Source organism: Pan paniscus, chromosome 3 (genome assembly GCF_029289425.2).
Source record: "Pan paniscus chromosome 3, NHGRI_mPanPan1-v2.0_pri, whole genome shotgun sequence".
Taxonomy (NCBI): domain Eukaryota; kingdom Metazoa; phylum Chordata; class Mammalia; order Primates; family Hominidae; genus Pan; species Pan paniscus.
The window spans coordinates 73,094,564-73,122,501 of NC_073252.2; the positions used below are offsets into that span (position 1 = coordinate 73,094,564).

The 27,938-nt window shown below is 42.2% G+C and overlaps 1 protein-coding gene and 1 long non-coding RNA gene across 6 annotated transcripts in view; one reads left to right on the forward strand and one right to left on the reverse strand.

The window, feature by feature from the left end:
• The first annotated feature begins 2,491 nt into the window (after positions 1-2,491).
• The window catches only part of HOPX (HOP homeobox), a 33,479-nt gene continuing 8,032 nt past the window's right edge, over positions 2,492-27,938 (forward strand). The window contains exon 1 of one of the 5 annotated variants that reach the window (XM_008954442.4): positions 2,492-2,793. Coding sequence is in view for 1 of the 5 variants with exons in the window: in XM_034958765.2 (XP_034814656.1) it covers positions 2,955-3,056 (102 nt within the window). In the remaining 4 variants the exon portion in view is untranslated. Of the gene's footprint in view, positions 2,794-2,912; positions 3,057-23,443; positions 27,690-27,938 lie in introns of those variants that run through there. The other 4 variants (XM_034958765.2, XM_034958768.3, XM_034958766.3 and 1 more) reach the window with 4 other exon arrangements.
• On the reverse strand, positions 20,946-25,658 carry LOC134730273 (uncharacterized). Its single transcript, XR_010111974.1, has 2 exons — positions 25,523-25,658; positions 20,946-21,518 (listed from the first exon to the last, which is right to left on the reverse strand). It is a non-coding gene; the product is annotated as an uncharacterized LOC134730273 (long non-coding RNA).

The following is a 27,938-nucleotide window of genomic DNA, read 5'->3' on the forward strand; positions in this document are numbered from 1 at the left end:
TCAGATGATCAGAGCAATTTGTCTGGAGAAGGTGGATTCTTCCCTTAGACCCAGGAGAGGAACCATGATCAGCCTGATCCCTTTCCTCTTTGCAAATGATGGATTTAGCCAATGTGTTGGCTAACACAACCCAGTGCTCAGCAAGGAGACATAAGTGAAAGACTCCTAGTGACTTCTGAAAAGGTTTTCCTCTCTAACAAGGAAAGACACTTAGGAGAAAGAAAGCCTGGGACACTTTTTACCTGTCTTTGGATATTTTCTTTAAAGATATGATGAATGGAGCTACTGTAGCCATCTTACCACCATGAGGAGAGACAATGCTGTCACACTGAGAGCTACAAAATGAAAGATGGAAAAAGCTAGAGGTCTTGGTTTCATCATTACACCCCCAAACAACCGGAACCATATACCTGCTACCTTCAGAGTCAAGTGATGTAAAAACTGCTTCATGGTTTCAATTACTTTTTGTTTAATCTCCATGATACACCGGATAAAGAGAAATAGCTTGAAGTTGACACATTATGCAAGAGAAAAAGAAATGTCTCATCTGAACCAGGATGAGACTCTGTTGATGCCAGGACCTCTATCTGTTGGGCTGTACTGCCTCCACAGGAATTTAGAAACTGAACAAATGGCACATATTTATTGAGCACCTACCAAGTGCCAGGCACTGTTCTGGATCACAGGAGTAAACAATGCAGAAAGGTCATTGTTGTCATGGAAATCACATTCTGGAAGACAGATGATAAACAAAAACACAATTAAGGATAGATGAAAACACTCTTAAGCAACTTTCTAAGTATTGGTTCAAGCCAGTCCTGAGTGAAACCCTGACTCTGGAATCAGATAGAACTGGATTCAAATTCCACCCCCATCATTCACTGTGACCTTGGGAAAGTTATTTAGTCTTTCTGAGTATCAGTTTCCTCTTCGGTAAAATAACGATAATTAAAAAAACTAACTCAGCCGGGCATGGTGGCTCACGGCTGTAATCCCAGTACTTTGGGAGGCTGAGGCAGGAGGATCCCTTGAGCCCAGGAGTTTGAGACCAGCCTGGGCAACATGGTGTAATACTGTCTTTACAAAAAATTAGCCACTTCTGGTGGTGTGTGCCTGTGGTCCCAGCTACTTGGGAGGCTGAGGTGGGAGAATCACCTCAGCCCGGGAGGTCAAGGCTGCAGTGAGCCAAGATCGTGTCACTGCACTCCAGCCTGAGTGAAAAACAAAAAACAATACAACCTCATGGGGTTATTGTATTACATATTAAATAAGCAGACAAACTCTCTGTACAGTCCTTACATGGAGCCTGACACACAGTCAGTCTTACTAGATTATTGATCATCACCATTGTCATCATCATAATAATTTGTGCTGTCATAGTAATAATTTGTGCAACAACAATAATAATAATAATGCTGTGGGTATCAAATGATAAACAAGACATAGACCCTGCCCATTCAAAAAATCGTGGCAGCAAGAATCCAGATTTGGCCATAGAATGATCAGAAGTTAGGCAATGAATTAGGCAGGAAACAAAAGAATTCCTCTGGTAACCAAGGTTGGGTTAACCTGGGCCCCCTGTCTCTACTCTTTCCCACACATGTTTTATAACCGTCACCCACTTTTCCAAGAGGGAAAGAGGTATTCTGAATGAGCGCTGCTCTTCTTTCACATATGGCTACTGTTCCCAAGAGACTCAAGTGGGCTTTCTCTTTCTCTGCTGAAGTGAATAATATAGGGTGTGGCTCTCTGGATGGCACTTACCGGTTTGTGCTACAAACCAGCAAATACACACAGATAATCCCACAGATGATCTCACCAGACCTTGTCTCCCTTCCCTCATTCCCTCAAAATCATACCCACCTAATAATGTTTAGTGCACTGCAATTGAGTATTAGCTCCCGTATCTAGCTAATAAAATACGTAAACATCCAACAGCCGGGTCCTCACACCCACACACATACCCTCGCCTTTAGAAACATTTCCACGGATTGTCACACGAGCCCCTAAACTCTCTGTCACACTCTGCATGCATCTTCCCACAGACTTGCTCACACACTGGCTTTTTATTTGCAAGCCCATGGGGAATCTTTCACCTCTTAGACAGGAATTTCATTAACGAAGGGGAGGGGATGGTAAGAGGAAAGTACAGATGCAGGGGAAATAAATGAGAATAGTTTTTGAGGGAGACCTAAAATTGTATCATCCTAGCCCGAATCTCTCCCTTTTAACTGTTCTTTATGTGTACATTCTGTGCCCAAAAGAAAACAACCTTTCATTAATTGGGCAATTGTCCAGGCTCTTAGCTTGGCATCCAGCTCTCAGAGCTGTGAAATCAACCGCACCAGATCTACGCTTTGAAATGAGGCAACATCTAACTGAAAACTCGCTCAAAGTAAGGAAGTGGATGAAAAGACTCAGGGTCCCTTTTCTCTTCCCCGTCTTCTCTCAGCCACATCTCTCTTATCCTATCTTGGTGAAGAAGCTTGCTTGGCTAGGAGAGAGGTCAGGGACGAGAAGATAGTGACGAGAAAGTTCCATGAGACTCTCAGAAGTCCCAGCCTGAACATCAAACCTGAATAACCAGGAGAGACGTAACCTCGGCATACTTTCAGTGGTTTACCTCCTGCCCACGCTGCAGGTTTTTCAGGTCCTTGTTCGAGTGTGTGCTCACAGGCATAAATAAACGTGCTATCAGCAGCCTGCGTCAGCCAGCCCAGCTATTTAAGCAGGCTGGCATCAGCAAACACAGCTTCCAAACCCAGGGCTTGCGCTTGCCTTTGCCTCTTCCACGTAAGTACCTTTCAAAGGTCTGCCTTTTATGCAGAGGAATGAGTTTGTGCAGGAACTAGACCAAAATGCTATCGTTACCGTATTTGCTCATCTGTTGGAAAACGGTAGAGGTGAAAGGGAGAATAGGAATGACAAGCTTACCCCCAAGCAGAAGCTAGGAAATGCTGCTGGGTGTAAGACATCAGTCCCTTACAAACAAAACTGCATGGGGTCGAGGGGAATTTGGAGGAAGGGGAGTCGGTGTTGGTCTTTTGGCCAAGCAGGTGAGATGTTTTTCTTACTCGCTTCTATTTTGGAAAGATAACTTTGAAACCAGCATTTGTCAGATGCCTATGATTTTCTCATTTAGAAGCAGATTATTGTTATTCTACATCCCAGACTTTTATCTAAAATCAGACATAATATCGTTTTAAAATATGTTTTGTGTTTGACAAGGGGAAGTGAGGGAGGTGTCTCTGGATGGAGAAGTGGCTTGATTTTGAATTTGCAGTTTATTGTTACTTCTGGTTCTCATAATACTTATTTATAACAACAAAAACAGTGATTTTTTTTTTTTTTGAGATGAAAAGGAATCCCAGGCTCCGGGGTTTAGAGAAAGTATAGGTTTGTGATATGTGAGTGGCATCCAAGTATTCAGGGTAAACTGTTAAGTAAAGTGGAATAAGAACCAGTGAATAAAAAGGTACAATCTATCACATAGTTCAGATAAGAAGCTCTTAAAGAGAAAAGGAATGCAAACAGTTCCCATGAAGTGGCACTGCCACTGGACAGGGCCCTGTAGTGTGTTTAGTTAAGTAGGGTTAAGTATAACCAGGGCAGGCAGAGAACAAAACAAAGGTGCTGGGGAGGTGGGAAGGGAGGAGAAGGGAGGAGCAGATAGTAAAGGTTTTATAATTAAACAACAGATTCATGAAAAGCAGATAGGAATAGAGCAGGGCATTAATTCCATAGTCTATCCCTTTGTATCAAGAATCTGGTGAAAGCCAAGGACCTTTCTCAGGTATTCATTCCTCGCATCCTGAGCCTCCCCTTCCACCCCACACCCCAACCCACACCTTGACTCTCACTTTCTGGACTCCTAGAAGTCCACAGACCTAAATGAAGCTCATATGCTTATTATTATTTTTTTTTAACTGGGCTGAAGCTGCCAACTGAGGAACCTCTCCAGAAGTGGTGGCGAGTTAAAAACCTTCAACGTGGCAGGCACTTCTTAGCCACCAAACTGAAGCTTGGTTTTAAGTTCATGAAGGTCTTACGTCAATCAAGCAAATAATGATTAAGGGCTATATCTGAGAAAAGATAAGTTGAAGGCCAAGAGGAAGAGAAAAGAAAAAGTGGATCTTGTTCTCAAAGAGCTTGAAATCTAAAGCCCAGGGAGATAATTAGAAGTTATGTCCATGCACAAAATAGGATGTGTTGAGTGATTACATTTGTATAAAATGATAGAAAATGCAAACTAATCTATAGCAAAAAGAAAGTGGCTTGTTGTGGTGGCCCACGCCTGTAATCCCAGCACTTTAGGAGGCCGAGGTGAGTGGATCACTTGAGGTCAGGAGTTTGAGACCAGCCTGGCCAATATGGTGAAACCCCGTCTCTACTAAAAATACAAAAATTAGGCGGGCGTGGTGGTGGGCACCTGGAATCCCAGCTACTCGGGAGGCTGAGACAGGATAATTGCTTGAACCCGGGAGGCAGAGGTTGCAGTGAGCTGAGATTGTACCACTGCACTCCAGCCTGGGCGACAGAGCAAGACTCTGTCTCAAGAAAAAAAAAAAAGAAAGAAAGAAGATCCATGGTTACTTGGGAAGGTAGGGGCAGAAGAAAAAAATGTTTGGGGGGATTCCCAAGGGACACAGGAAACTTTTGAGGGTGATGGATATGTTCATTATTGTGACTGTGACCATTTCTTATATGGGAAGATTTATCAAATTGTGTACTTTAAACATTCAGTATTATAGCTGATTACTCCCAACAAACAATACTTTAACCACATTATTTTTATTTTTATTTTTTTGAGATAGGATCTCACTCTGTCACCCAGGCTGGAGTGCAGTAGCGCGATCTCGGCTCACTGTAGCCTCTGCCTCCCAGGCTCAAGCAATCCTCCCACCTCAGCCTCCCGAGTAGCTGGGAACACAGACTTGTGCCACCACACCCAGCTGTAGAGATGGGGTTTTGCCATGTCGCCCAGGCTGGACCCAAACTCCTGAGCTCAAGCGATCTGCCTGCCTTGGCCTCCCAAAGTGCTGGGATTACAGGTGTGAGCCACTGTGCCTAACCAACAATATAATTTTTAAATAAGTAAAAGCATTTCTAAAAATCAGCCTATGTAACATGCTGAACATAAAAGATGAGTATTTATGGAGAAAAAAATAAATTCAGTAAAGCACAGAGACCAGACAGTAAGGATCATAGACTTTTATAGAACTGGGAGGGTCCCTGGAGATAATCTAACCTAGTGGTTGTGGGGCCTGGAGAACTTAAAAAAAAAAAAAAATTCAGTGACTGGGGCAGGGCATGGTGGCTCACGCCTGTAACCCCAGCACTTTGAGAGGCTGAGGCGGGTGGATCACCTAGGGTCAGGAGTTCGAGACCAGCTTGACCAACATGGTGAAACCTCATCTTTACTAAAATACAAAAATTAGTCTGGGCATTGTGGTAAGCGCCTGTAATCCCAGTTACTTGGGAGGCTGAGGCAGGAAAATCGCTTGAATCTGGGAGGCAGAGGTTGCAGTGAGCGGAGATCGTGCCACTGCACTCCTGCCTGGGTGGCAGAGCAAGACTCCGTCTCAAAAAAAAAAAAAAAAAAAAAATCAGTGACTGGGCCCCACCCTGGACCAATTAAATCAGAATCCCCAGGTGTGCAGCCCTGGGATTGGTTTTTAAAGTTCCCCAGGTGAGTCTAATGTGCAGCTAGGGATGAAAACCAGTGAAATCAAAACCATTCACTTGACAGATAAGGACAGTAAGGGCCAAAGAGAGGATGGGGATGGCCCCATGCCACCTGACCACCAAGTCCGAGAGCAGGATGAGGCTTGGGAGGCTCAGGGAACACAGCAACAGAAGCTCAAAGGTAAAGAAAGAGGCTGCTTCTGGACACTCCCAGCTCCAGCGAGGATAGGGTATCCAGCACCTTCCAAGAGAATCCTTGGAACCCAGACATGCTGCGGGGCAGCAAACTAGAAGAATTACTCAGGGCCTCCAAGGTGCATTATTAAAGGATTGTGCTAATGAGTGAGAAGGGATGTTTAAAAACTAAAGCTTCCTTTTTTTCCCGATTAATATCTGGCATAAGCAGAGGATTCTAATTATTGAAAGGAATCCCAGTGTACACACCGGGCACTCTGTTCTGGGGGACAGCCAAGTTGTTCTTTCAAGAAATAGCATGTGTGCATTCCCAGCATTGGGATGAGTCTATCTGGCAGTCCAGGGTCTTTTAATTAGGACTTCCAGGTCAGGCCCAGGCAAAAGCATGAGTGGGTGAAGTTTGTCTTTGTGACTTCTGTCCTTCCTGTCTGTGGCTCCTTAGCTCTCCCTCAGCACCTGTATGGGTGCAGGTGTCAGTTCAGAGGTGTCTGTGGGACCACAGAGCCTCACCGGCTCCACCCTGGCCATGTTTCCAATTGGTTTTTACCTCCCCTTCAATCCAAATGTGCCACTTTCCAGGTCTTATTCTCTCAGGGCTTGTTTTCCCCATCTCTGGAAAACTAATTAAAATTAGGATGTTAATAGTCAATAATTGTTCAATGAATTATGTCCCTCCCTGGTATAGTAAGTAGGTTCCAGCAAGATAACATATCTAGGAGTTCCTTGAAATGTTATATATAGTTACCATTTGAATTTTTAAATGGGGCAATCAGGCAAATCAAAGTTTTATGCAAAATATGTCCTCCTTATTGGTCAGAATTCCAAGAAACTTGCTGGGCAAAAATATACCAAGATTGTGCATTTTCAGTATAATTTTTCAAACCATATCCAGTAGGCAACCATCTATAGGTTGTGGGCCCTGTTAGATTGTTTTTTCTAAATTAGTCCATTTTTTGTCAATGCAGTTGAACTCATCAGAAGTAGCTGCATTTCCTGTGTCTTTCTGAAAAATGGAGAGCCACCTTAAGGTTACTATAATGGAGACAAAATGTCAAGAAATTCTGCTCATAAGGATTTTAGAATATTACCTGCTTCTTTCTCGGGAGCAGAAGGCTGGCACCAGCAGAGTAGCTTGCCTAGTATTAGTGGCCAGGAGCCTCATTCTTTGGGGACCCAGTTGTGCAGCTGGGGCAGCCCCCACACCCCCTCCCAGTGCATGTGGCCATGGGCCCATTCGGGCACTTTCGCCCAGTTTGAAAACCAGATTGCGGCAGTTCTTGAAAACAAGTGGCAGCTGCCTGTGGCCAGTCCTGTCTCTGAAAAGGGGCGTGGCTGGGTGTGTAATTAACATCCCTTCTGGGGAGGCAGTCTGCAGGCAGTCGGAGCCCAGAGCAGCCCTGCAGCCAGAGGGCACATTGTGACAGCAGCAGTGGGGAGGAGAGGGTGATGGCGAGCTCCATCTTGAGTCCCTGGGAGCCCTGGCACTCTAGCTCTGGGGAACGGATTAGGCCATTGGCATCAGGGCAGCAGTCAACACCAGTTTAATGCCCCTACTTGGAAGCCAAATGCTTTTTCCTGTTATTCAGAGTTTCTCCAAAATAAAAAAAAAAAGAAAAGAAAAACAAATGACAAGTTTGCAAGACTGATCAAACAGGTTTGTATGACCGATAGAATTTCTTCCTTCCTTGGATGACTTTTCTTTGAATATTTCTCCTTCACCTTCATTTCCAAATTCTCTCATTACACAATGACTTAGTTCAAGAGGTCACTTGGACATTTTTTAAGGCTGTGTTATGACCTAACTCAGCTTAATTTCTGGATGTTGTTGATGGCTTCCTTAGACTTTTTGTTGTTTTTGAGACAGAGTCTCACTGTCACCCAGGCTGGAGTACAGTGTCATGATCTCGGCTCACTGCACCCTCCACCTCCCAGGCTCAAGCAATCCTCCCACCTCAGCCTCTAGAGTAGTTGGGACCACAGACACACACCACCACACCTGGCTAATTTTTTGTAGTTTTGGTAGAGACAGGGTTTCACCATGTTGCCAAGGCTGGTCTTGAACTCCTGAGCTCAAACGATCCGTCCACCTTGGCCTCCCAAAATGCTGCCATTACAGGCATGAGCCACCACACCTGGCCAGCTTCCTTTGACTTTTAAAACATCAAGTGAATAGGGACAGTGGACAGTGCTATAGAAAGATGACATTGTTCGTAGAAGGATGACCTATGGCTTGGAGTGGTTTATAAAGCAGTAAACTGCCCTTTTAAAAACCATCACCTGGGGATCCTGAAGCAGCCCCTGCTCTGTCCTGGACCATACCCATCCTGCCCACTCACTTGGGGAACAGGGGAACAGGTTTGATAGAGGGGCAGCAAGCCTGATGCTGCAAATGGAAGGCTCATGTCTCCTGGTGCAGGAGGTACATGTATCTGCTGTCTTCCTGGGCAAGGGCCCTGATGTGTTTTTGGCCTTCCAGTGCTGTTGATTTTGAACACACAGTGCAATAAAGCAGATGCAGGTTAGGCTGTCCTTTTTATTTGCTGGGAAAGTGCCTACATCTATCTTTTACAATATGCTGAACAATCTTCCCCAGAACTCCAGGCTGAGCTATCTCCTGCCAGGGGAGCAGAGGACAGGTCTGGTGAGCAGGAATCTGGGTCCTATTTTCTCAGCTGTAATGGAATTTTGAAGCAGCTGTGAGCCTGAAAGATTCATTGTCCCAGTGGAATTATTAATAGCACCTCCTTTTACTCTAAAAAATACCTGGCCTGAGCAATGAACTATATGGTTACCTATGAGTACAATCTACTTTATGCAACAGCATAAAGTGACTTGCTTGGAATCTTAGGATGAGCTTGTATCTGAGCTGGCTCTTGAACCCAGTCAGCCCCAGTCCTCATTCTGACCTCTGTGCCAAGTCATTTACTCTCCCCGTGACTCAGGGTTCCTGTGGGAAGCATTGTATCCCTCCCGCCAAGGCTGAGAACTGGTATATTTATGTTGGCTAAACCAAAAAGAAGTTCAGTATAAATGTCGGGCATTCAAGGAATTGTTCATCACAAGGTCAGGTGCTTCAGCCTCTTATTTGGCCATACTTGGGTAGCAATAGAAGCTCTTTTAAATGTAGAGAAGTTGGCTGGGCATGGTGGTTTGTGCCTATAATCCCAGCACTTTGCGAGGCAGAGGTGGGAGGATTGTTTGAGCCTCATCTCTACATTTTTTTTTTTTTTTAGTTAGCCAGACATAGTGGCACACACTTGTAGTTTTAGCTACTTGGGAGACTGAGGCGGGAAGGTTGCTTGCGCCCAGAAGTTCGAGGCTGCAGTGAGCTATGATCACGACGCCACTGTACTCCAGTCTGGGCAACAGAGCAAGACCCCATCTCTAAAACAAACAAATAAATAAAAAGTAGAGAAGTTAATTTTACCCATCTCCACATAATTTCTTGTAATTTGCTTCTGGTAGTTTTGATAAAATGTGACCAAACATGAAAACACTGCCAGACCTTTCACAAATGATCTACTCTGTCCTTGTATGTTCAGAACGAAATGAAACAAAAACCTGAGGCAGACATTGATCAGTTCTAATCTCTTAGTGTATACTGGGCAGGAAACTAGTGGCAGTCATTTTGGCTGTTAGGTCTAGTCATTCCATCTAGGATCATGAGGAAAATTTCCTAGGATTCTTAAGGTCATGACAGATCTGCTTAGATAGTCTAGTCGTTGTTGATGTATTTTCACTTCTTCCTTGTGGCTTCTCCCTAAGGAAATGTACATAAACAATCTTCCTTAGCCCTGATATCCCCCATCAACCCTTTCCAGATTTTCAGTTTGCTGGTGCCAGGAGTGAAATCTGTTTTACAAAAAACTTTAATTCAGTGGCTAATATTTAATTTAATAACTAATGTTGGAAGTATCTATCACTTTATTATATGCCTTACCCTCTTCCTGGGACATAGACTAGCATCTTTGGAGATGGCTGGAACTGGGATTTATGAAACAGGAGGGAAGAAAGCAGGAGGCCACCCCTACTTTCATTAATACACTGTACCTGGCTCAGGGTTCCACAGCTGAAAAGGGAGGAGAGTCCTTGGAACTAACTCAAGAGTTAAACAATAGTTGACTAAACAATAGTAAAATTAGGGCTGGGTGCAGTGGCTCATGCCTGTAATCCCAGCACTTTGGGAGGATGAGGTGGCCGGATCACCTGAGGTCAGGAGTTCAAGACCAGCCTGGCCAACATGGTGAAACCCCGTCTCTACTAAAAATCCAAAAATTAGATGGGCATGTTGGTGCATGCCTGTAATCCCAGCTACTCAGGAGGCTGAGGCAGGAAAATCGCTTGAACCCAGGAGGCGAAGGCTGCAGGGAGCCAAGATCACAGCACTGCACTCCAGTCTGGGTGACAGAGCGAGACTACACACACACACTCAAATCAGATCTATAAGGAACGCAGAAAAGCCTGATGTTATTTAGCTTGGACAAGAGAAGGCTATAAAGCCACTGAATGATGGTGTTGAAAAGCATGGAAGGATGTCGTGGAGGTCAATAACCAGCTCTTCATCTTGGCTTTTGAGGAAAAAATCCAAGACCAAGGATTGGTGGGGCTGCAGTATAAAGGACATTAAATAAGCCATGAAGTACTCCCCTCATTATACAAAAAATATAGTGGAAAGAATTAATTACACAGACAAGCTCTGAAAGATGGGGCAGTCCACCAATCTTTTATTTTTTAAAGCCCTTTTTTTTGTTTGTCTTTAGGCGTATGATGAGTTAACATAGTCCTTAATTCATGGCATATACAAGACCCCCTCTTAGGTTTTATATCTCATTCCATTTCTCCTGCTCTCCCACTCTCCCTCTTTTCTCTCTTTCTTTTCACTGAACACTATAATTTTAAGTATCTATGTTGTTGATGATATTTCTAATGCATTATTATCAATAGTCTGTTAATTATATGTATCTTTTACTTATTGACTCCTGCAGTAATGGACATCTTTCTTGCCTCCAATTCTCTGAAATGATGCTGTAATGAATATTCTCATATGTTTGTTCTACCGCCCTTTAGATCTGGTTCATGGGAAACAGAAAGGGAAAGGAGTGGGCTAGAGGGTTTATGTTTTATTTACACAGCATGGAATATTGAACTGTCCATGATAAATGGAGACATAATATAACCAGTTAGTATTTCAAACATTTACAAGCTTCTCCAGGTTCCCTTGTACTTTAATAAGAGATTGAGTGACAAATAATTTTCTAGAACTAAAAGAGCACAATCTTCAGTGATCTCCCCTTCTCAATATAATTTTCTTTTCTTTTTTTTATTAAAAAAATTTTTTTTTAGCCAGTCAGGCTGGGTGCGGTGGCTCACACCTGTAATCCCAGCACTTTGGGAGGCTGAGGCAGGCAGACAACCTGAGCTCAGGAGTTCGAGACCAGCCTGGCCAACATGGCAAAAACTTGTCTCTACTAAAAATACAAAAATTAGACAGGTGAGACTCCATCTCAAGTAATAATAATAATAATAATTTTTCAGCCAATCAAATTTAGCAGTGGGTGGTTGCATTCAATGTCATCTTCTTTTCTTTCTTTTCTTTTTTTTTTTTTTTTAAGACAAAGTTTTGCTCTGTCGCCCAGGCTGGAGTGCAGTGGCATCATCTCGGCTCACTGCAACCTCCACTTCTCGGGTTCAAGCGATTCTTGTCCCTCAGCATCCAGAGCAGCTGGGATTACAGGCGTGTGCCACCATGCCTGGCTAATTTTTGTATTTTTAGTAGAGGTGGGGTTTCTCCATGTTGCCTAGGCTGGTCTCGAACTCCTAGCTTCAAGTGATCCTCCCACCTCAGCCTCCCAAAGTGCTGGGATTACAGGCATGAACCACTGTACCCAGCCAAATGTCATTTTCTTAAACTTGGCTTTATAAATTCTAGAAGCATTTTATTTCTCGATATTGGTTATTGATTACCCAGAAAAAGCAAATGAAATGTTCTAAGAAATCTTATTAGTCATGAGGTTGAGTGAAGTTTCTAAAATGTTTTGCCATTTTAATGATTGCAAAACCTGATGTCATTTTGTTGCCCAATTATATCCTGAGTCACTGGGAAAGCTAGATTAGAACCTTAATAATGGTACCTTGTATTTATGTAGTGTTGATAATTTATAGTGCCATTCATAAACATAATCCATCTCATTGAATCCTACAACATTGTGTGACAGGTGGGGCAGGTTAATAGCTTCAATAGTAGATGATGAAATGGATGTCTAAAGCAATTAAGACAGTTGTCCAAAGTTACCTGGAGACTATGTGATAGAGCTGGAAGGAGACTCCGGGTCTTCTGAAGCTTCACTCAATCACTTTCTGCAGTATCACGGCTGATGCTCAGAAAAGTGATCTATTGTAGGTTCAAAGCTGTCCCCTGAGCTGGACATTCCGGTGTATCTGTCCTTTTCAATTATTTCGTGATGTTAATGAGCTGGCTAAAGCTGCACACACTCTGTTTGTCCTATTAGCTGAACACCTGCTCATAAAAACCACTCAATTGGGGGAAAAAATCAGGTCCATATCACTGAGTAGCATGGCGACAAGCAGCATGGGTGGTTGGACTTTGGCATAATTTGGAGCTCTGCAAGGTACCAGCTGTGGGTCATTTTATCCATGACCTAATTATAGTCATAAAATAAGAATGGTAGTTGGACCATAAAAATAATAATCTATTAATACATATTTATGCAAAGAGATAATTCCATTCTGTCAAAGACTCTTTTCTGGACTTTTCAAAATACACAACTAACCTGAGGAAGTTCTGTCTGCTTGCAGTGGACAGTCTAATGGCCTAAGGAAAGGCATGTGATTGGGCAGCCTCAAAATCTACCCATGGTGCATGTGCAACACCACACAGGTCTCTGATGTATCTTACTATGTAATTTGAGCTCAGGCAAAAATACCGTAGAACCCAGCATATATTTTCAAAAAAACCAATCATGATGTCACATCCCCAGAATTACAAATGAACAGCTCTTTTCAGAGTCAGGCATTAGGAATGAGAACATTTTTAGAAAGAACATTTTAATGTTCTAAAGTGATTGGATGTCTACAGAGCAATATGACAATTTTATCTACTTGATTCTCCATTGTATGTGTAGCTTATCTGTATTTGATTTTTTTTTTTTCACCCAGGCTGGAGTGCAATGGCACAATCTCGGCTCATTTCAACCTCCGCCTCCCGGGTTCAAGCGATTCTCCTGCCTCAGCCTCCCGAGTAGCTGAGATTGCAGGCACCTGCCATCATGCCTGGCTAATTTTTGTATTTTTAGTACAGCCAGGGTTTCACCATGTTGGTCAAGCTGGTCTCGAACTCCTGACCTCAAGTAATCCGCTCGCCTCAGCCTCCCAAAGTGCTGGGATTACAGGCGTGAGCCACTACGCCCAGCCTGTATTAGATTTTTTTAAACTACCAAACTGATTTCTATCATCATTTAAGCTTTTGAGCACCCTTCCTCTTCCGTGCAACAAATACATCTCTCTATCCTTCAGCGTATTGACCTAATTAATCTAATTAATGTTCTCCTAAACAAAAGAAGTTAAATGGGCAATCAAAAATTAATAACATACTCCAAAACATAAAAGGAATATTTATTAGCTGCCATTTAAACTTATTTGAGCCATTTTTCCTCTCTACAAACTATTTAGAAAGTTGATCCTTTTGTTATTTGCTTCCAAGCTTAGTAGTACACATTTCTCTTCTGGTTTAAAGGTTCTCTTTAGAAAATATTGTGACATTTTTCCCATATCAGAATTCTATTTGCCTCATTTCTTGGTGTATTAGGACATTAGACATTTTCAAAGAGATTTGATAATTCAATTTGTTTGACAAATCTGACCCCTTCTCTGTTATCTGGTTTGAAAAGCCCTGAGTGCATGGCTGTGCCCCATGGAAATCTCTAGGACAAACTGTTTTTGTTTCTCTGTTTATATTTGATCACAGGACCGACTCTGTTGGAGATGTAATGGATATTCACACTTACTAAGCATTAGCACAACCATATTGACAATAACCAAAGCAGGCAGAGGCCCAAGCATAACTCAGTCTACCAGACAGATTCCTATCCTACATATTCAAGTTGCAATAAAAATGAAAGATCAGGAAATTTGAAGCTATTTTCCTCTTGCCTTTAACCACAGAGCTGCAACACTATGCATTTTTAAGAGTGAAAAACAGCCTCCTGTTCATCACTGTAGTTAAGTATATGTTGTTCTTTCCTCCAGCATCCTAACAGACCTGCATTTTGCTTATCCCTAACAGCAGCAGTGATACCTAGGTGCAACCGGAGCATTTTTACTATTCTCTACCTAAGTGAGAAATTTAACATTTTATGTATAATAAGGGGACCAGATATCCAGGTTTGCCTGGAACACTTCTGATGTATGCCTGTTGTACTGGTGTTATTATTATTATTATTTTGAGACAGAGTCCTGCTCTATCACCCGGGTTGGAGTGCAGTGGTGTGATCTTGGCTCACTGCAATCTCTGCCTCCTGGGTTCAAGTAATTCTCCTGCCTCAGCCTCCTGAGTAGCTGGGACTACAGGCCCCCACCACCTCATCTGGCTAATTTTTGTATTTTTAGTAGAGATGGGGTTTTGCCATGTTGGCCAGGCTGCTCTTGAACTCCTGACCTCAGGTGATCCACCTGCCTCGGACTCCCCTGGTGTAATTATTAATAGCACTCCTTTTATTCTTCAGTGTTCTAGGTTAGGTGACAAATTATATGATCACATTAACTCAATAGCCAGGTTGAATACCAAGAAGCTCCTTGGTTCCTAGTGTTTCATGGGTTCTTCCGTTGTCCCTTGAAGTAGAAACTAGGCACAAAGTGTTCAGCAAATCAGGAGCAGAGCCTAGAACAGGCCTCTGTGTTCTTCTTTCTTGAGTCAGCGACATCAGCAAACTGTTGATGAGGAAGAACATGATCACTTAAAACCTAGGCCACTCTGACTGTCGGAATTTGAGAAGAGAAACTCCCTCAGAAGTCATCTGGCCCACACCTTCACTTTTCTAGATTAAGAAATAAGTATAACACTTCGGGAAATGCATATGCCATTTTACACTAGAAAAGTGCAAGGTTGTTTCATGAGCATAATCTCACTGGATCACAACTGGAGTAAAGAGTCAAGGAAGGACATTCTTAGCCACATTTTACAGAGAAGAGAACTAGGTTTTAAATAAGTTAAATAAAGCAGCCAAGGATATGTGAGTATGAAGTGGAGGCGTTAGAAATGAAATCCAGCCCTGACTCCATATCCAGTGCCCTTCCTATGACTCCATGCCAGTTTAATATTTTCATTCATTAGTGAGGATTTAAAGTGTATTTCCTACATATAATTTATCCATTACAGATAACACAAACATTCCCTCTGCAACTAATGCTATATACTCAAAAGTATCTTCTTTCAGTGCCAGGCATAATGGCTCAGACCTGCAATTTCAATGACTTGGAAGGATCGCTTGAGGCCAGGAGTTCAAGACCAGCCTGGGCAACACGGCAAGGCCCCATCTCTAAAAAAACTAAAAAAAGAACAGACACATTATTTCTGCTTCTCTATCTTCCCACATGCCAAGAGCTCTGGCCAGCAACTAAACTGTTCCTGCCTGACAGCACCACTTGGTGGTTGGGTAGGGAAATGAAAGGCCAAAATCTTTCTATCTCCATTCTGGTGCCTTGGGTAGAAGGATGAGGAGAAGAAAATGCAAAGTAACTCCTGCTTTTTCTTTATTGTTCACAGTTAACAACATTAATCATTTCTCAAACAACCTATTTCTCACACTGATATTTCCATTCTCCTTTGTTCGCTTTCTTTATTTCATCTATGACACAAGTATATAAATATAATCAGTTTGGCCGGGTATGGTGGCTTACTCCTGTTAATCTCAGCACTTTGGGAGGCCAAGGCGGTTGGATCACCTGAGGTCAGGAGTTCGAGACCACTCTGGCCAACATGGCAAAACCCCGACTCTACTAAAAATACAAAAATTAGCTGGGTATGGTGGTGGGCGCCTGCAGTCCCAGTTACTTAGGAGGCTGAGGCACAAGAATCACTTGAAACTGGGAGGTGGAGGTTGCAGTGAGCCGAGATCGCACCACTGCACTCCAGCCTGGATGACAGAGTGAGACTCCATCTTGAAATTATTAATAATTACACCAGTACAACAGGCGTACATCAGAAGTGTCCCAGGCAAACCTGGATATCTGGTCCCTTTATTATACATAAAATGTTAAATTTCTCACTTAGGTAGAGAATAGTAAAAATGCTCCTGTTGAACCTAGGTATCACTGCTGCTATTAGGGATTAGCAAAATGCAGGTCTGTTAGGATGCTGGAGGAAAGAACAACATATACTTAACTACAGTGATGAACAGGAGGCTGTTTTTCACTCTTAAAAATGCATAGTGTTGCAGCTCTGTGGTTAAAGGCAAGAGGAAACATTTTAGCTTCAAATTTCCCAATCTTTCATTTTTATTGCAACTTGAATATGTAGGATAGGAATCTGTCTGGTAGACTGAGTTATGCTTGGGCCTCTGCCTGCTTTGGTTATTGTCAATATGGTTGTGCTAATGCTTAGTAAGTGCGAATATCCATTACATCTCCAACAGAGTCAGTCCTGTGATCAAATATAAACAGAGAAACAAAAACAGTTTGTCCTAGAGATTTCTATGGGGCACAGCCACGCACTCAGGGCTTTTCAAACTGGATAATAGAGAAGAGGCTAGATTTGTCAAACAAATTGAATTATCAAATCTCTTTGAAAATGTCTAATGTCCTAAAACACCAAGAAATGAGGCAAATAGATTTCTGATATCGGGGGAAAATATCAGTGTTTTCTAAAGAGAACCTTATGCTTTTACGTCAAGATAAAGGAAAGTCATACTTCTTGAAGGGAAGATGAAATTCAATCAACATGCATTTAATAGATATTCACTGAGTACCTACCAATGTTTCAATGACAATTCTGGATACCTGGACACGTTGAAGTTGTGCTATAAATCTGTACAGTCCTCAACAGTTCCTTGAAACCCTCTTCAATATCTGCACCAAAACCTCATTTCCCTAAGCAAGATTTTAATTAAAACTGAATTTTCTTAAGTATTTTCTTTTAAATAACTTAAATGAAATATCTTACATTTCACCAGGATATTTCAATAGGATTATTTTATACTTTTTTCCATTACAGATATATAGCAGTTTAGTATCTATGAAACCTTTAGTGGGTTAGCCTGGGATCTTATCTACACACCTACAATATTCTTTCTCAGGAAAACTTTTTCTGAATTCATAACAATCATCATAGAGTTAGACTAGACCTTTAGAAAAGCAACCTGTTTACAAAATGGAGATCTCCTATATGGAAATTATGGAAATGGAATTGCTTTCTTTTGTTTGCCCATTTATTTCTATGAAAGTAGACTAAATACTCCACTTATTTCATAGCACATTCAAAGAAGAAGCCTAAGATTTTATGAGCATCTTTCACTGTTTCCCCAGGTTTCCACATACAAGATTAGAACATGAATTGGGCTATCAATGAAAAGAACTCAGGGCATATGCAGAGTTTTATGTCCAGGGTTGACTAATGATTCATTCACTGCTGGAAGTCATTCACAGACACCCTTTCCTCCAATGGCTTTTCATAATATCTTCCTGTTTTCAGTAAGCGGCTACAGAAAGTCTGGACTACTGAGAGACTTGTTTCAACAACAGTTTCAGGAGGATCCTTAATTCTACCAAACTCTGTACCTCTAGAGATTAAGTGGCAGCAATCATCACTGAGCTCCAGCTGGTCTGGTTGAAGCCAGCCTTTCTATTCTATCAGATGCTGTAACGTTTCTTGTTTGTATTCTATATTACTCACATAATGCTATCTTTCAATGATGTCTGCATCAATTGAAGAAGAGCGTGTGGGGAAGGAAAGCCAGCCTGGCTGGTAGTGCCGGTGGTTTTAACTGAAATCCCTGGCTAATCCATTGAGCTGGGGCAGAGCCATGTCTGGTCACCAACACTGAGAAATACGCCACAGGGAGGGAAGTACTCAGACTGGCCCCAACCCACAGGGAGCCAGAGCAGACACCGGGCACTGCCTTTCTCCTGTTCCTCGAGCCCACCTGGCTCTACTGCCCCTTTCACCACAACTTCCCATCAAGGATCTGCTGTCTGCAGAACTGTTCGGTGCAAAGAGGAAAGATGGTGTAGTGATTAAGAGCATGGATGCAGAAGTTAGACTTTCTGGGTTGGATCTCTGCTCTGTCACATACTAGATTTGTGATTTGGAGGAAGTAATATCCATCTCCTTGGGAAGGGTATATAAGTTTCCATCTATATAAGTTTCTACATATATAAAATGAAAACAATAAGAACACATAGTGTTGCTGCTCCTCTGATGATAAAGTGAATGAATGCATCTAAGGCACTTAGACAGGACCTGGCACATAGTAATTATTCAATAAATATGTTGTCACTATTGTTATAATAACAGAGGTGAGGTTTCTGTAGGTGATTCAGCAATAGGAATCAACTCTATGTTGTTTGGGGGCACTGAGGATGATATCAAAAGGCTAGAGTGTTATTTTCTCCAATTTTACATTTTGGCTAGTCCTTGTTGAACACAGAGCAGTTTTTTCCGAAGTTATGTCCTAAATCAAGTCATGTCAAATGCCATTATTTAGGTTCTGTTCAACAGCCATCCAATGAGCACATATTAAGTGCCAGACTCTCCTAATGAACACTGGGGAGATTTAAATGTATAAGAAATGACACATTCCCCATAGAAGTGCATATAATTTACTGGAGAAGACAGGCTTATGAACAAATTATTTCAAAACAATTTCAGCCAGGCATGGTGCCTCATGCCTATAATCCCAGCACTTTGGGAGGCCAAGGCATGAGGACTGTGCTGAGCTCAGGAGTTTGAGACCAGCCTGGGTAACATAGCGAGATCCCATCTCTACTAAAAATAAAGAAAATCAGCTGGGCGTCGGGGTGCTTACGTGTAGTCCCGCCTACTCAGGAGGCTGAGGTGAGAAGATCGCTTGAGCCCTGCAGTTGAGGCTGCAGTGAGCCATGATTGGGCCATTGCATTCCAGCCTGGGTGATAGAGCAAGACCCTGTCTCCAACAAAACAAAACAAAGAATTTCCATTTGGTCATTACTCTCATAGGCCATGACAATCTCAAAAAAATGACTCACCAATTCATAAAATATTTGTTCCTCCTTGTTATCACCTTCCTCACTACTCATCTTCTGTCCTATTTATGCCTCCTCATTAATAGATGAGAGGAGAGGAGGAACTGGGGAATGGTGGTGAGGAAGGAGCAGAGAAATTATTATTTTAGTGAAAATGCTAACAACTAAGTATAAACCAATGCACAGTGTACAAGTGCATAATGAGAAAACATGCTTAAGATATCATATCCCTCCCTGCCATGCCATTCTTGAGAAGTGCCATGTAGGGATACATGTTATGATAAAGCAAATATACAGCATTGGATTTTTTTTTTAAGGGGTCTAATTTCAACCATTGTGCTTTACCGTTCCAGAAAGATAAGAGATTGTAACCCAGAAGAAGTGAAGTTTATAAGCTCTTCTTACTGGTTTGCCATCCAGGGGATACTTTACTGAAAGCCTAGCTCATAGCTATTTAATAGTAATATCAGGCTGGGCATGGTGGCTCACGCCTGTAATCCAGCAGTTTGGGAGGCTGAGGTGGGTGGATAACTTGAGGCTAGGAATTTGAGACCAGCCTGGCCAACATGGCAAAACGCTGTCTCTACTTAAAAAAAAAAAAAAAATTAGCCAGGCTTGGTAGCACACGTCTGTAATCCCAGCTACTAGGGAGGCTGAGGCAGGAGAATTGCTTGAACCTGGGAGGTGGAAGTTTTGGTGAGCTGAGATCACGCCTCTGCACTCCAACCTGGGCAATCGTGTGAGACTCCATCTCAAAAAAAAAAAAAAAGAATCTTCCAAGCAAGCACTTTACAGTTGAGAGACATGTTCCCTATAATAACATCATAAGAACTTTACCATAAAGCTGCGAACTAGGCAAAGGTAGACATTATTATATTCTTTCTTTACATAAATGAAATGGAGGCTCAGCAAAGTGACATTTCAAATAATTAGTACAGAAGACTTCTCATTATTTGAACTTTTTTCTACGTTAATTCCAATTTCATTTTGTTCTTAATTTTGCCATGTTTCTAAAACAGAGTGGTTCCTAAGGCAAGAGGAAAGCCAACCTAGAAAGGAGGACCTGGGAAATAGCAAGCTGGTTTAGCAACTACACAGAGCACCTACAAAGGCACACATCAGGCAGGGCGCGGTGGCTCACGCCTGTAATCCCAGCACTTTGGGAGGCCGAGGCGGGCGGATCATGAGGTCAGGAGTTCATCACCAGCCTGGCCAACATAGTGAAACCTCGTTTCTACTCAAAATACAAAAAATTAGTCGGGCGTGGTGGCAGGTGCCTGTAATCCTAACTAATCAGGAGTCTGAGGAAGGAGAATTGCTTGAATCTGGGAGGCGGAGGTTGCAGCAAACTGAGATTGTGCCACTGCACACCAGCCTGTGGGACAGTGCGAGACTCTGTCTAAAAAACAAAAAAGGCACACATCATATATGCAGAACTGAAAAATTTCAAAAGGCAGCACTTCATATTTTTAAGAGATGGACTAACTACTGAGATATATACCATCAAAAACCAAACCTGATGACACCTTGACTCGACAAAACTTGCAGGAATAAGAGGTATCTAGGAGGGTGTGGTCACTGGTGACCAGTGGGAATGGCATGAATTCAAGTATAGCTGTCATCTCAGTCTTCCTGCCTCATCAAGTCAAGTGCAGCATGTTCTAGGAGAACAGCATGCTTGCTTATCCTGATAGCAAGTGGTTCTGCTTGTACCTGTAATTGTTACATGGGGTCAAAAGTTAAGAGCTCAGACTTTACAGAACAAAGGAACAACCTGCCCAAATCATCTGCATTTCAATTTACTCTTGTGAAAAATGGAATCAGAACAAAACTTGAAAGGAGAGATCCCATTATCTTTATTGCCTAATGTCAAGTAGATGTTAGGGCTTTTTAAAGAGATGCATGGAAGTCTGAAAGAATGTCACTCCAGTAGCCAAGTAATGAAGCAGGAAAAGGTTGAAAATGGCCTATATCCCACAGTGGGAAAGAAAAGACAGGCTGCCTCCAGCCCCAACTCTTAACTAAAGGGACAGAGGATGATTAAGTTAGAGCTTAAAGATTCAAACAGGTGATTTGGTGATATCTTAGAACCTCTGACATCAATAGAGCATAAGAAAGATATATTTGGGGGCCAAGCACAGTGGCTCATGCCTGTAATCCCAGCACTTTGGGAGGTGGAGGCGGGCAGATCACTTGAGGTTAGGAGTTCCAGACCAGCCTGGCCAACATGGCAAAACCCCATCTCTACTAAAAATACAAAAATTAGCAAGGTGTGGTGGTGTGCACTTGTAATCCCAGCTGGGGAGGCTGAAGTAGGAGAATCGCTTGAACCCGGGGGGCGGAGGTTGCAGTGAGCCAAGATCACACCACTGCACTCCAGCCGGAGCAACAGAATGAGACTCCGTCTAAAAAAAAAGAAAGAAAGAAAATAATACATTTGGACGAATGAATCAATCTTGATGCTCATGAAATCAAGAGCCTTTACTGCTATAGCCAGAATAAAAGGTAGAATTCTGAGTCTTCCTCTGATGCTGTAGACAATTTAACTCTTTTTAAAAAACCTCAAAATAGAACTAACTCCATTCTGATTTCTAAGAGAGAATTGTGAGAGAAATGAAAATAACTAATATCAAACTGCTTTTGAACTGGCACTTAGCTGTTTAAACATGTAAGCGCATTATTTCAGTTTACATGGATATCCTGTTTTAAACCCACAGCCTAACAGCTTTCTGTCCATCTTTCTTTTACACTTTCTTTTCATTTTTCTTTTATACTTTCCATCTCTCCCTTATTTCTTCTTCTGTAATTGGTCATTTTCAATCTATCTCTGTGGTTTTCATTTGGAGACTTTGATATTTACTTTTGTGGGAGGGACCAATAATTAATAAGGCTAACATATTTTAAAGCACAAAATCAAATCCTGACTCCCAGGAGTTCTGTAGAGGAGAAAATGGTAACATTTTTAGCATAATACAGACAAAGGGTCTTAGTAATTAGTTTTCCATACATTATATTTGTATTGTTCTTGGTGACCAATGGAAATAACTGGGCTAGCCTGGAAACAGAATCCATAACTCTCACAAAATAACTCAACTCTCCTTTTGGGCTGCAACAGGAAATATTTTTACACAGTAAACAGTAAACATGTGGAAACTTTTAGCCCCAAGATGTCATGCAGGCTGAAAACATAAATAGCTTCAAGAAGGCTTAGATACTATTCATGGGTAAAAAGAACACACAACAACTTTGGCAAAAATTAGGTTTGACCGTACAAGTGTTGATGAGGATTTGGAGCAAAGGAAATGCTATACACTGGTGGTAAGGGGGGTAGTTTTGTTCAACAACTTTAAAATACAAGTTGACATTATATTGTAAAGCTAAACAGCACACACTCTATAAACCAGGAGTTCTACCCCTACTGTATACCCTAGAGAAATCCTCATAGAGAGGCTGCAGAAGGCATATACAAGAGTGTTCAGAGAGGCAATGTTCAAACAGAAAAAAGTCTGGAAACAACCTAGATATCCACCAGTAGGAAAAGACATCTACTACATAAATTGTATATTCACAAAATAAAAACAGCATTGAATATGAATGAACTTCTCTATATGCAGAATGTGGATTTGTTTTGGAAACACTGTTGAGTGAAAAAAGCAATTTACAGAAAAATTGTATATGGTATGACACCATTTTTAAACAACTCAAGAGCAAAACTAAAAAAAAAGTTCTTTTAGGGATCCATACATATGTGATAGAACTAATTTAAAAAGCAGTGGCTGGACGCAGTGGCTCATACCTGTAATCCCAGCTGCTCAGGAGACTGAGGCCTAAGGATCACTCGAGCCCAGGAGTTACAGTGAGCTATGATCGCACCACTGCACTCCAACCTGAGGGTGACAGCGAGACCCTGCCTCTAAAAAATTGAAATAAAATGAAAAGCAAAGGAATGATTAACACAAAATTCAGAATTGTGTTTTTTTTCTGGGGGCAGGTCAGCAAGGGGATGGGACTCCGGGAGAAAAACAGGTAGCTTCCATAGTCTTGGTAATGCTTTAATTCTTAAATTGAGCGGGGTTCACCAGTGTTTATTTAATTTATGCTTCATAACTTGCATGTACATTACATATATCTATTTGATACCTAATCATGTTTGCATAAAAAATGAAAATATTTACTTCCCTAATCTTCTAAATAGTCTTGGAGAACAACTCTCATACTTTTCCAAAAATGTTATTTGATACCAATAATCAAATAAAACTTTGAGCAAGGTGGACAACTGGTCCGATTGAGGACATTGTTATATAGGGGGAAAAAAATTTTTTTTTCAAATCCCAAAGTCATAAATGCTTATTATAGAAAATTTGAAAAAGCAGAAAAATATAAAGAAGAAAATGTTTTAGATTGTGCAAATCCATAGTTGCACAATCTAGATATAACCACTGTTAACATTTTGTGGTATTTCTCTCCAGTTTTTTTAAATATATAAAGTTGAAATCAATATAAGATTTTAAAATGCATTTTCCTATTTAGATTTGGGATCTTGTTCCCGTAAAGGTAGCAATGATGCTATGTATTTGGGATGTATTCAGAGTAATGTTTGGTTCTAAGTTCTATTAAATATGTTTTGTACATAAATAGTAACTTAAATTTTAGAATTTTTCTCATTGGGAAATTTAAGGAATTAGAGGAGAACAGTAATACTTAAGACTGCCAAATCTTTTCCATTGTGACTTTTGGCATCCAAGTCATTTACTTAAAATGTGTGTGATGAACTGGAAGGAGTTTTCCTTTCAATGATTTGCTTTCTTAAACTCTGATCTCAACACAAGAATGCATTTTTTCTGAAAAGTTTTTAAAAGGGTTTTATTTCATTTCTGAACTTTTGAAAGCATTGGAGAATATCTGTTTTCTTTTGCTAATTTATAATTTTAAAGGCATTTTCCCAATTTCTGACCACATATACAAAAGATTAATAGCATTAGGTTTAAATTAGTCATTCTAATATCTACTTCTAAAAGCTTATTCCTTTAAAATGACTTCAACCTACCATCTACTTAAATGTTAAGATGATATACAGCATTAGAGCAGGTGAACGGCGTAAGAATATTTAGAATTGATTTTAATGATTAAATTGCAAATCTTTTTAAGAGCTGAAATACTTTTTGTGTCTCTCTCGTGCTAGGTTTCTAAAATGCAGTTCTGGTTCAAGAGGTGGGCTTAGACATTTCCACAGGTAATTCTGAAGCCCATCCAGGCTTGAGAAGCACTGCTGTTAGCTTAAGGATACCAGTCTCCAAGTTTATACTTAAAAGAACAATTCTCTCTCTCTCTCTCTCTCCTTCCAGCTCTTGTGCTAGCCTGGAGAGGCAGATGAATACTCGACTTCTGTTTTTCAATTTCTGGGGCGCCTTGACAGCTTGGGCGATGCCCCCTTCTACCGCCTTCAGAGTAACTGAATAAGTGACGAAGGGGAAGACCCCATCCCCTTCCAAAGACCCACCACTTCTCTTGCGGAAGTGGCCACACATCATTTTCCTCACTTAGGAAAACACAAAATGTTTCAAGAGCCCATTGCTTCCAGGAAGTTCACAGTGAACATAAAAGAAATATAGGCTAAAGAATAATCCACTGGCTTGTTTCCCTTTTGGCCAGCTCACCACAGGACTCTGGGTTTATTTGGAGAATCTGCCATTGATAACCTTTTGTTCTTGGTTTGATATTAGTGCTATTACAAAGAGGTCAGAATGACTGGGAGAGGGAGGATAAGATGACAAATGTGAGCCCAAAGCAATTTTTTGGTTACTACAGAGGTAACCAAAGATTTCCAGCTGATAGTGCTTTTTGTGAGCTAGTTTATAGAAGTAGATATTTTTAAAATAAATGATTACAGGATTAGGGGCAAAAGTAGAACCATTGGGTTGACCCAACTGTCTACCCCAAGCATTGGAATTAATTTTGAAAAACGCCAGCAGATTGCATTTAACATCTTGAAAAAGCTTATGCAATGTCTTCCCAAAACCACAAAGGAAAAATATAACCACAGGACAAATTACTCCTTGAATGTCTGATGAGATATGAATAGCCACAACAATAAAACTTGTGCTAAGATTAATGTCTGAGTAGCTTTAAAGTATTTTTAGTTCTTTTAATCTGAAATTGTTTAGACTATCTTCAGAGAAACTTCTCAACTGTTTTCTTACTGGAAATAGTTGAAAAGCTTTATAAGGCCAAGGTTACCCAGGCAGTTTGATTTATATCTTCTTTAAGAGAGACAGAGCGAGAGAAGAAACGAAGTAACAGCAAACATTTGTCAAGCAAAGGGCTGAGAGCTTTGCAGAGAAATAACAGATACATTTGACTATAGAGATCTTCCACCTTCGTTTCTAGAAATCAGGTTTGCTTGGTGTACCTGGGAGAAGTAGGCGCTTTCAAATGGTCCTCCCACAAGTCTCAGCAGCCAACCAAAGCCAATGGTTCTCAGCCAACTAACCCAAGGAGTTCTTTAAAGTTAGCCAGGACCTCTCCACAAAATCTCATACAAAGTCCTGTAACAAGAAGCCACAGAAATCTCAAAAAATAAAATGCAGTAAATTAAATGTAAGACCAGTAGCAGCCCTTGAGTGTTATAACAGGAATTAAATAACCAAAAAAGAGGGGAAAGTATAAGCAGAACAGTCAGTTTAGAAATTAATATTTCTGAAGGACTGAGGATTCTACAAAGAAAAAGCCAAAATTTTCATGGAAGAGCCAGCACAACTATGTTACACAAAATTAGCTGGAACCTTCCTAAGGCAAGAAGTAAAATCAGAGGCAGCTGTCTCCCAGCCCTTGTTTTCTTTCAAGCAAAGCAAGCAGTGGTGGGTGGTTCCCGTGGGCAACTTTGGCTAGAATTGGTGTCCTACTAGGACAGTCTATGTCCATTCAAAATGGCAATGAGCTCCTGCCTGCATTATGACTACTGCCCTCCTGATTTTTCCTACCACACTAATGACAGACTGCCCCACTGAGAAGGGTCTAGCGGAGCACAGGTCACCAGCTGGGCAACATTCAGAAAGTTAGTCTTCCTATGCTCATTTTCCTGGGCTGTTACAGAAGAAGACTGGAAGAGGTAATTTCCAAGGTTCTTCCCAGCTCTGAAGTTGTGTGTCAAAGGTACGGGCAATGGGTGCACACAGAAGAGGAAGTGTTTCTGACCTGGTATGACCCTCTCCTGCCTAGCACCGTGACAGGAATCAGTGCTATGATTTTTAGGTGGAAAAGCACAGAATCCCCTAAAAACATGGGATTTCATGGTGGCTTGGCAAGTGACTTGAGCCAGACTCTCACAGTAGAATGACTTCCCGTCGTGCCTGAAAGCCCCTTCAAAGTGACCCAAAGGAGAGGTAAAGACATTTATTTAGGAAGTAGAAGATGCAGGTCACAGTGGAGAAGGTTATAACAGCATTGGGTACATTCTGCCGGGACATCAGTGAATTGTGGCTCATCCCAGGCACAAACCACATCACAACCTACTCAGGATTGTGCTGGATGATTTTGCAATTGTTTGTTAAAACAACAAACCAACGTGATTCCCACACTTGCCCTTGTCTTTTACTGTCAGCAACAGTCAGGTCCTGACAGGTGTGCCAAACCCACAGCCAAGGATATCTTGAAGACTCCAACTTTCTATACCTTCATGCATCTTAAATTAGCAGGAGGAGGTGGATGGGGTTACGTCTGCCAATTTTTAAAATTTTTAAGTTTTTGGTCCCAATTCAGAGACTTCGTAGGTATGGAGAGAACCCAGCAGGAAGTCATGTTGCTTCAAATTTGCTAGAGTAATGGTTGGCTCTAAAGTAAGGAGATACAAGAGATCTTGAAGCTTGTGATGGGCCCATTTTCCTGACTTTATAGTACATTTTAGTACAATCACAGCGAAGTCTGAAATTTTAAAAAACAGCTGACTGGATCCTCCTCAGTTGGATTTTGGCTCCATCTTGCAAGTCCTCCCCTCAGGGAGCACACAGTGAGGCAGGCTCTTTGCCGTAAATTGTGGAATAGTGGCCTGGTGACTGCAGGCCGGGGACTCACTAAAGCATACTTAGAAAGAGCGGGGGCGAAGGGTTGAAGGAGGAGGTTGCAGAGCGGCAGAGTGGCACATGCAAGCCCACAGGTGGAAGTTTCTCCCGTGTCTCAATCCCCCGCCTTAAATCACTTCTCTGCGGACCTATCTCCATCTCTGTAAAATGGAAAGACATTAAAAGCACCGCCTCCGTCTCCCCAACTTTGAGAAGTAACTTGTCTTGCGGGGAACTTTTTTGGAGGAAGGGTGGGGTGTGCAGCCCTGCCTGAAGAGGGCCCTAAAGCGCCAACCCACTGCAGAGACAGAAGGCCGCCTACCGGGGAGGCCGGCTAGCCGCGGACTCGGGCGAACCCACCCTCGCGATCTGTCAAGTCTGTCCCCAGGGGAGGTCCCCCTTTCGGGAGGAAGTTTTTAAGGGGATTTCTCAAAATCACCCCCGCGCTTCCTTCACTCCTTCCTTAGAGCCGGAGGTCGGTGAGGGCCCGCGGAGTCATCAGTCTCGCTCCCGTCGCAGGCAGGGATCCAGTTCCTGCAAGGGGTCCCGGGGGGCGCGGGAGGCGCAGGACGCTAGGCTCTGCCGTCAGCCCGCAACAGCGCTCAGCCCGGGGAGGGAGGCCCGGGTGGGGGGCAACCGTAAGCCCCCGCTCAGCGTGCAGCCACCGGGGACTTGGGCGGCCGTGGCACCGCTGGAGGGGGCGGCCTGGGGCTGGGGCTGCCCGGCGGCGCCGCGACCGCCTTCCTTCGCTGCGTCCCGCCCGCCCCA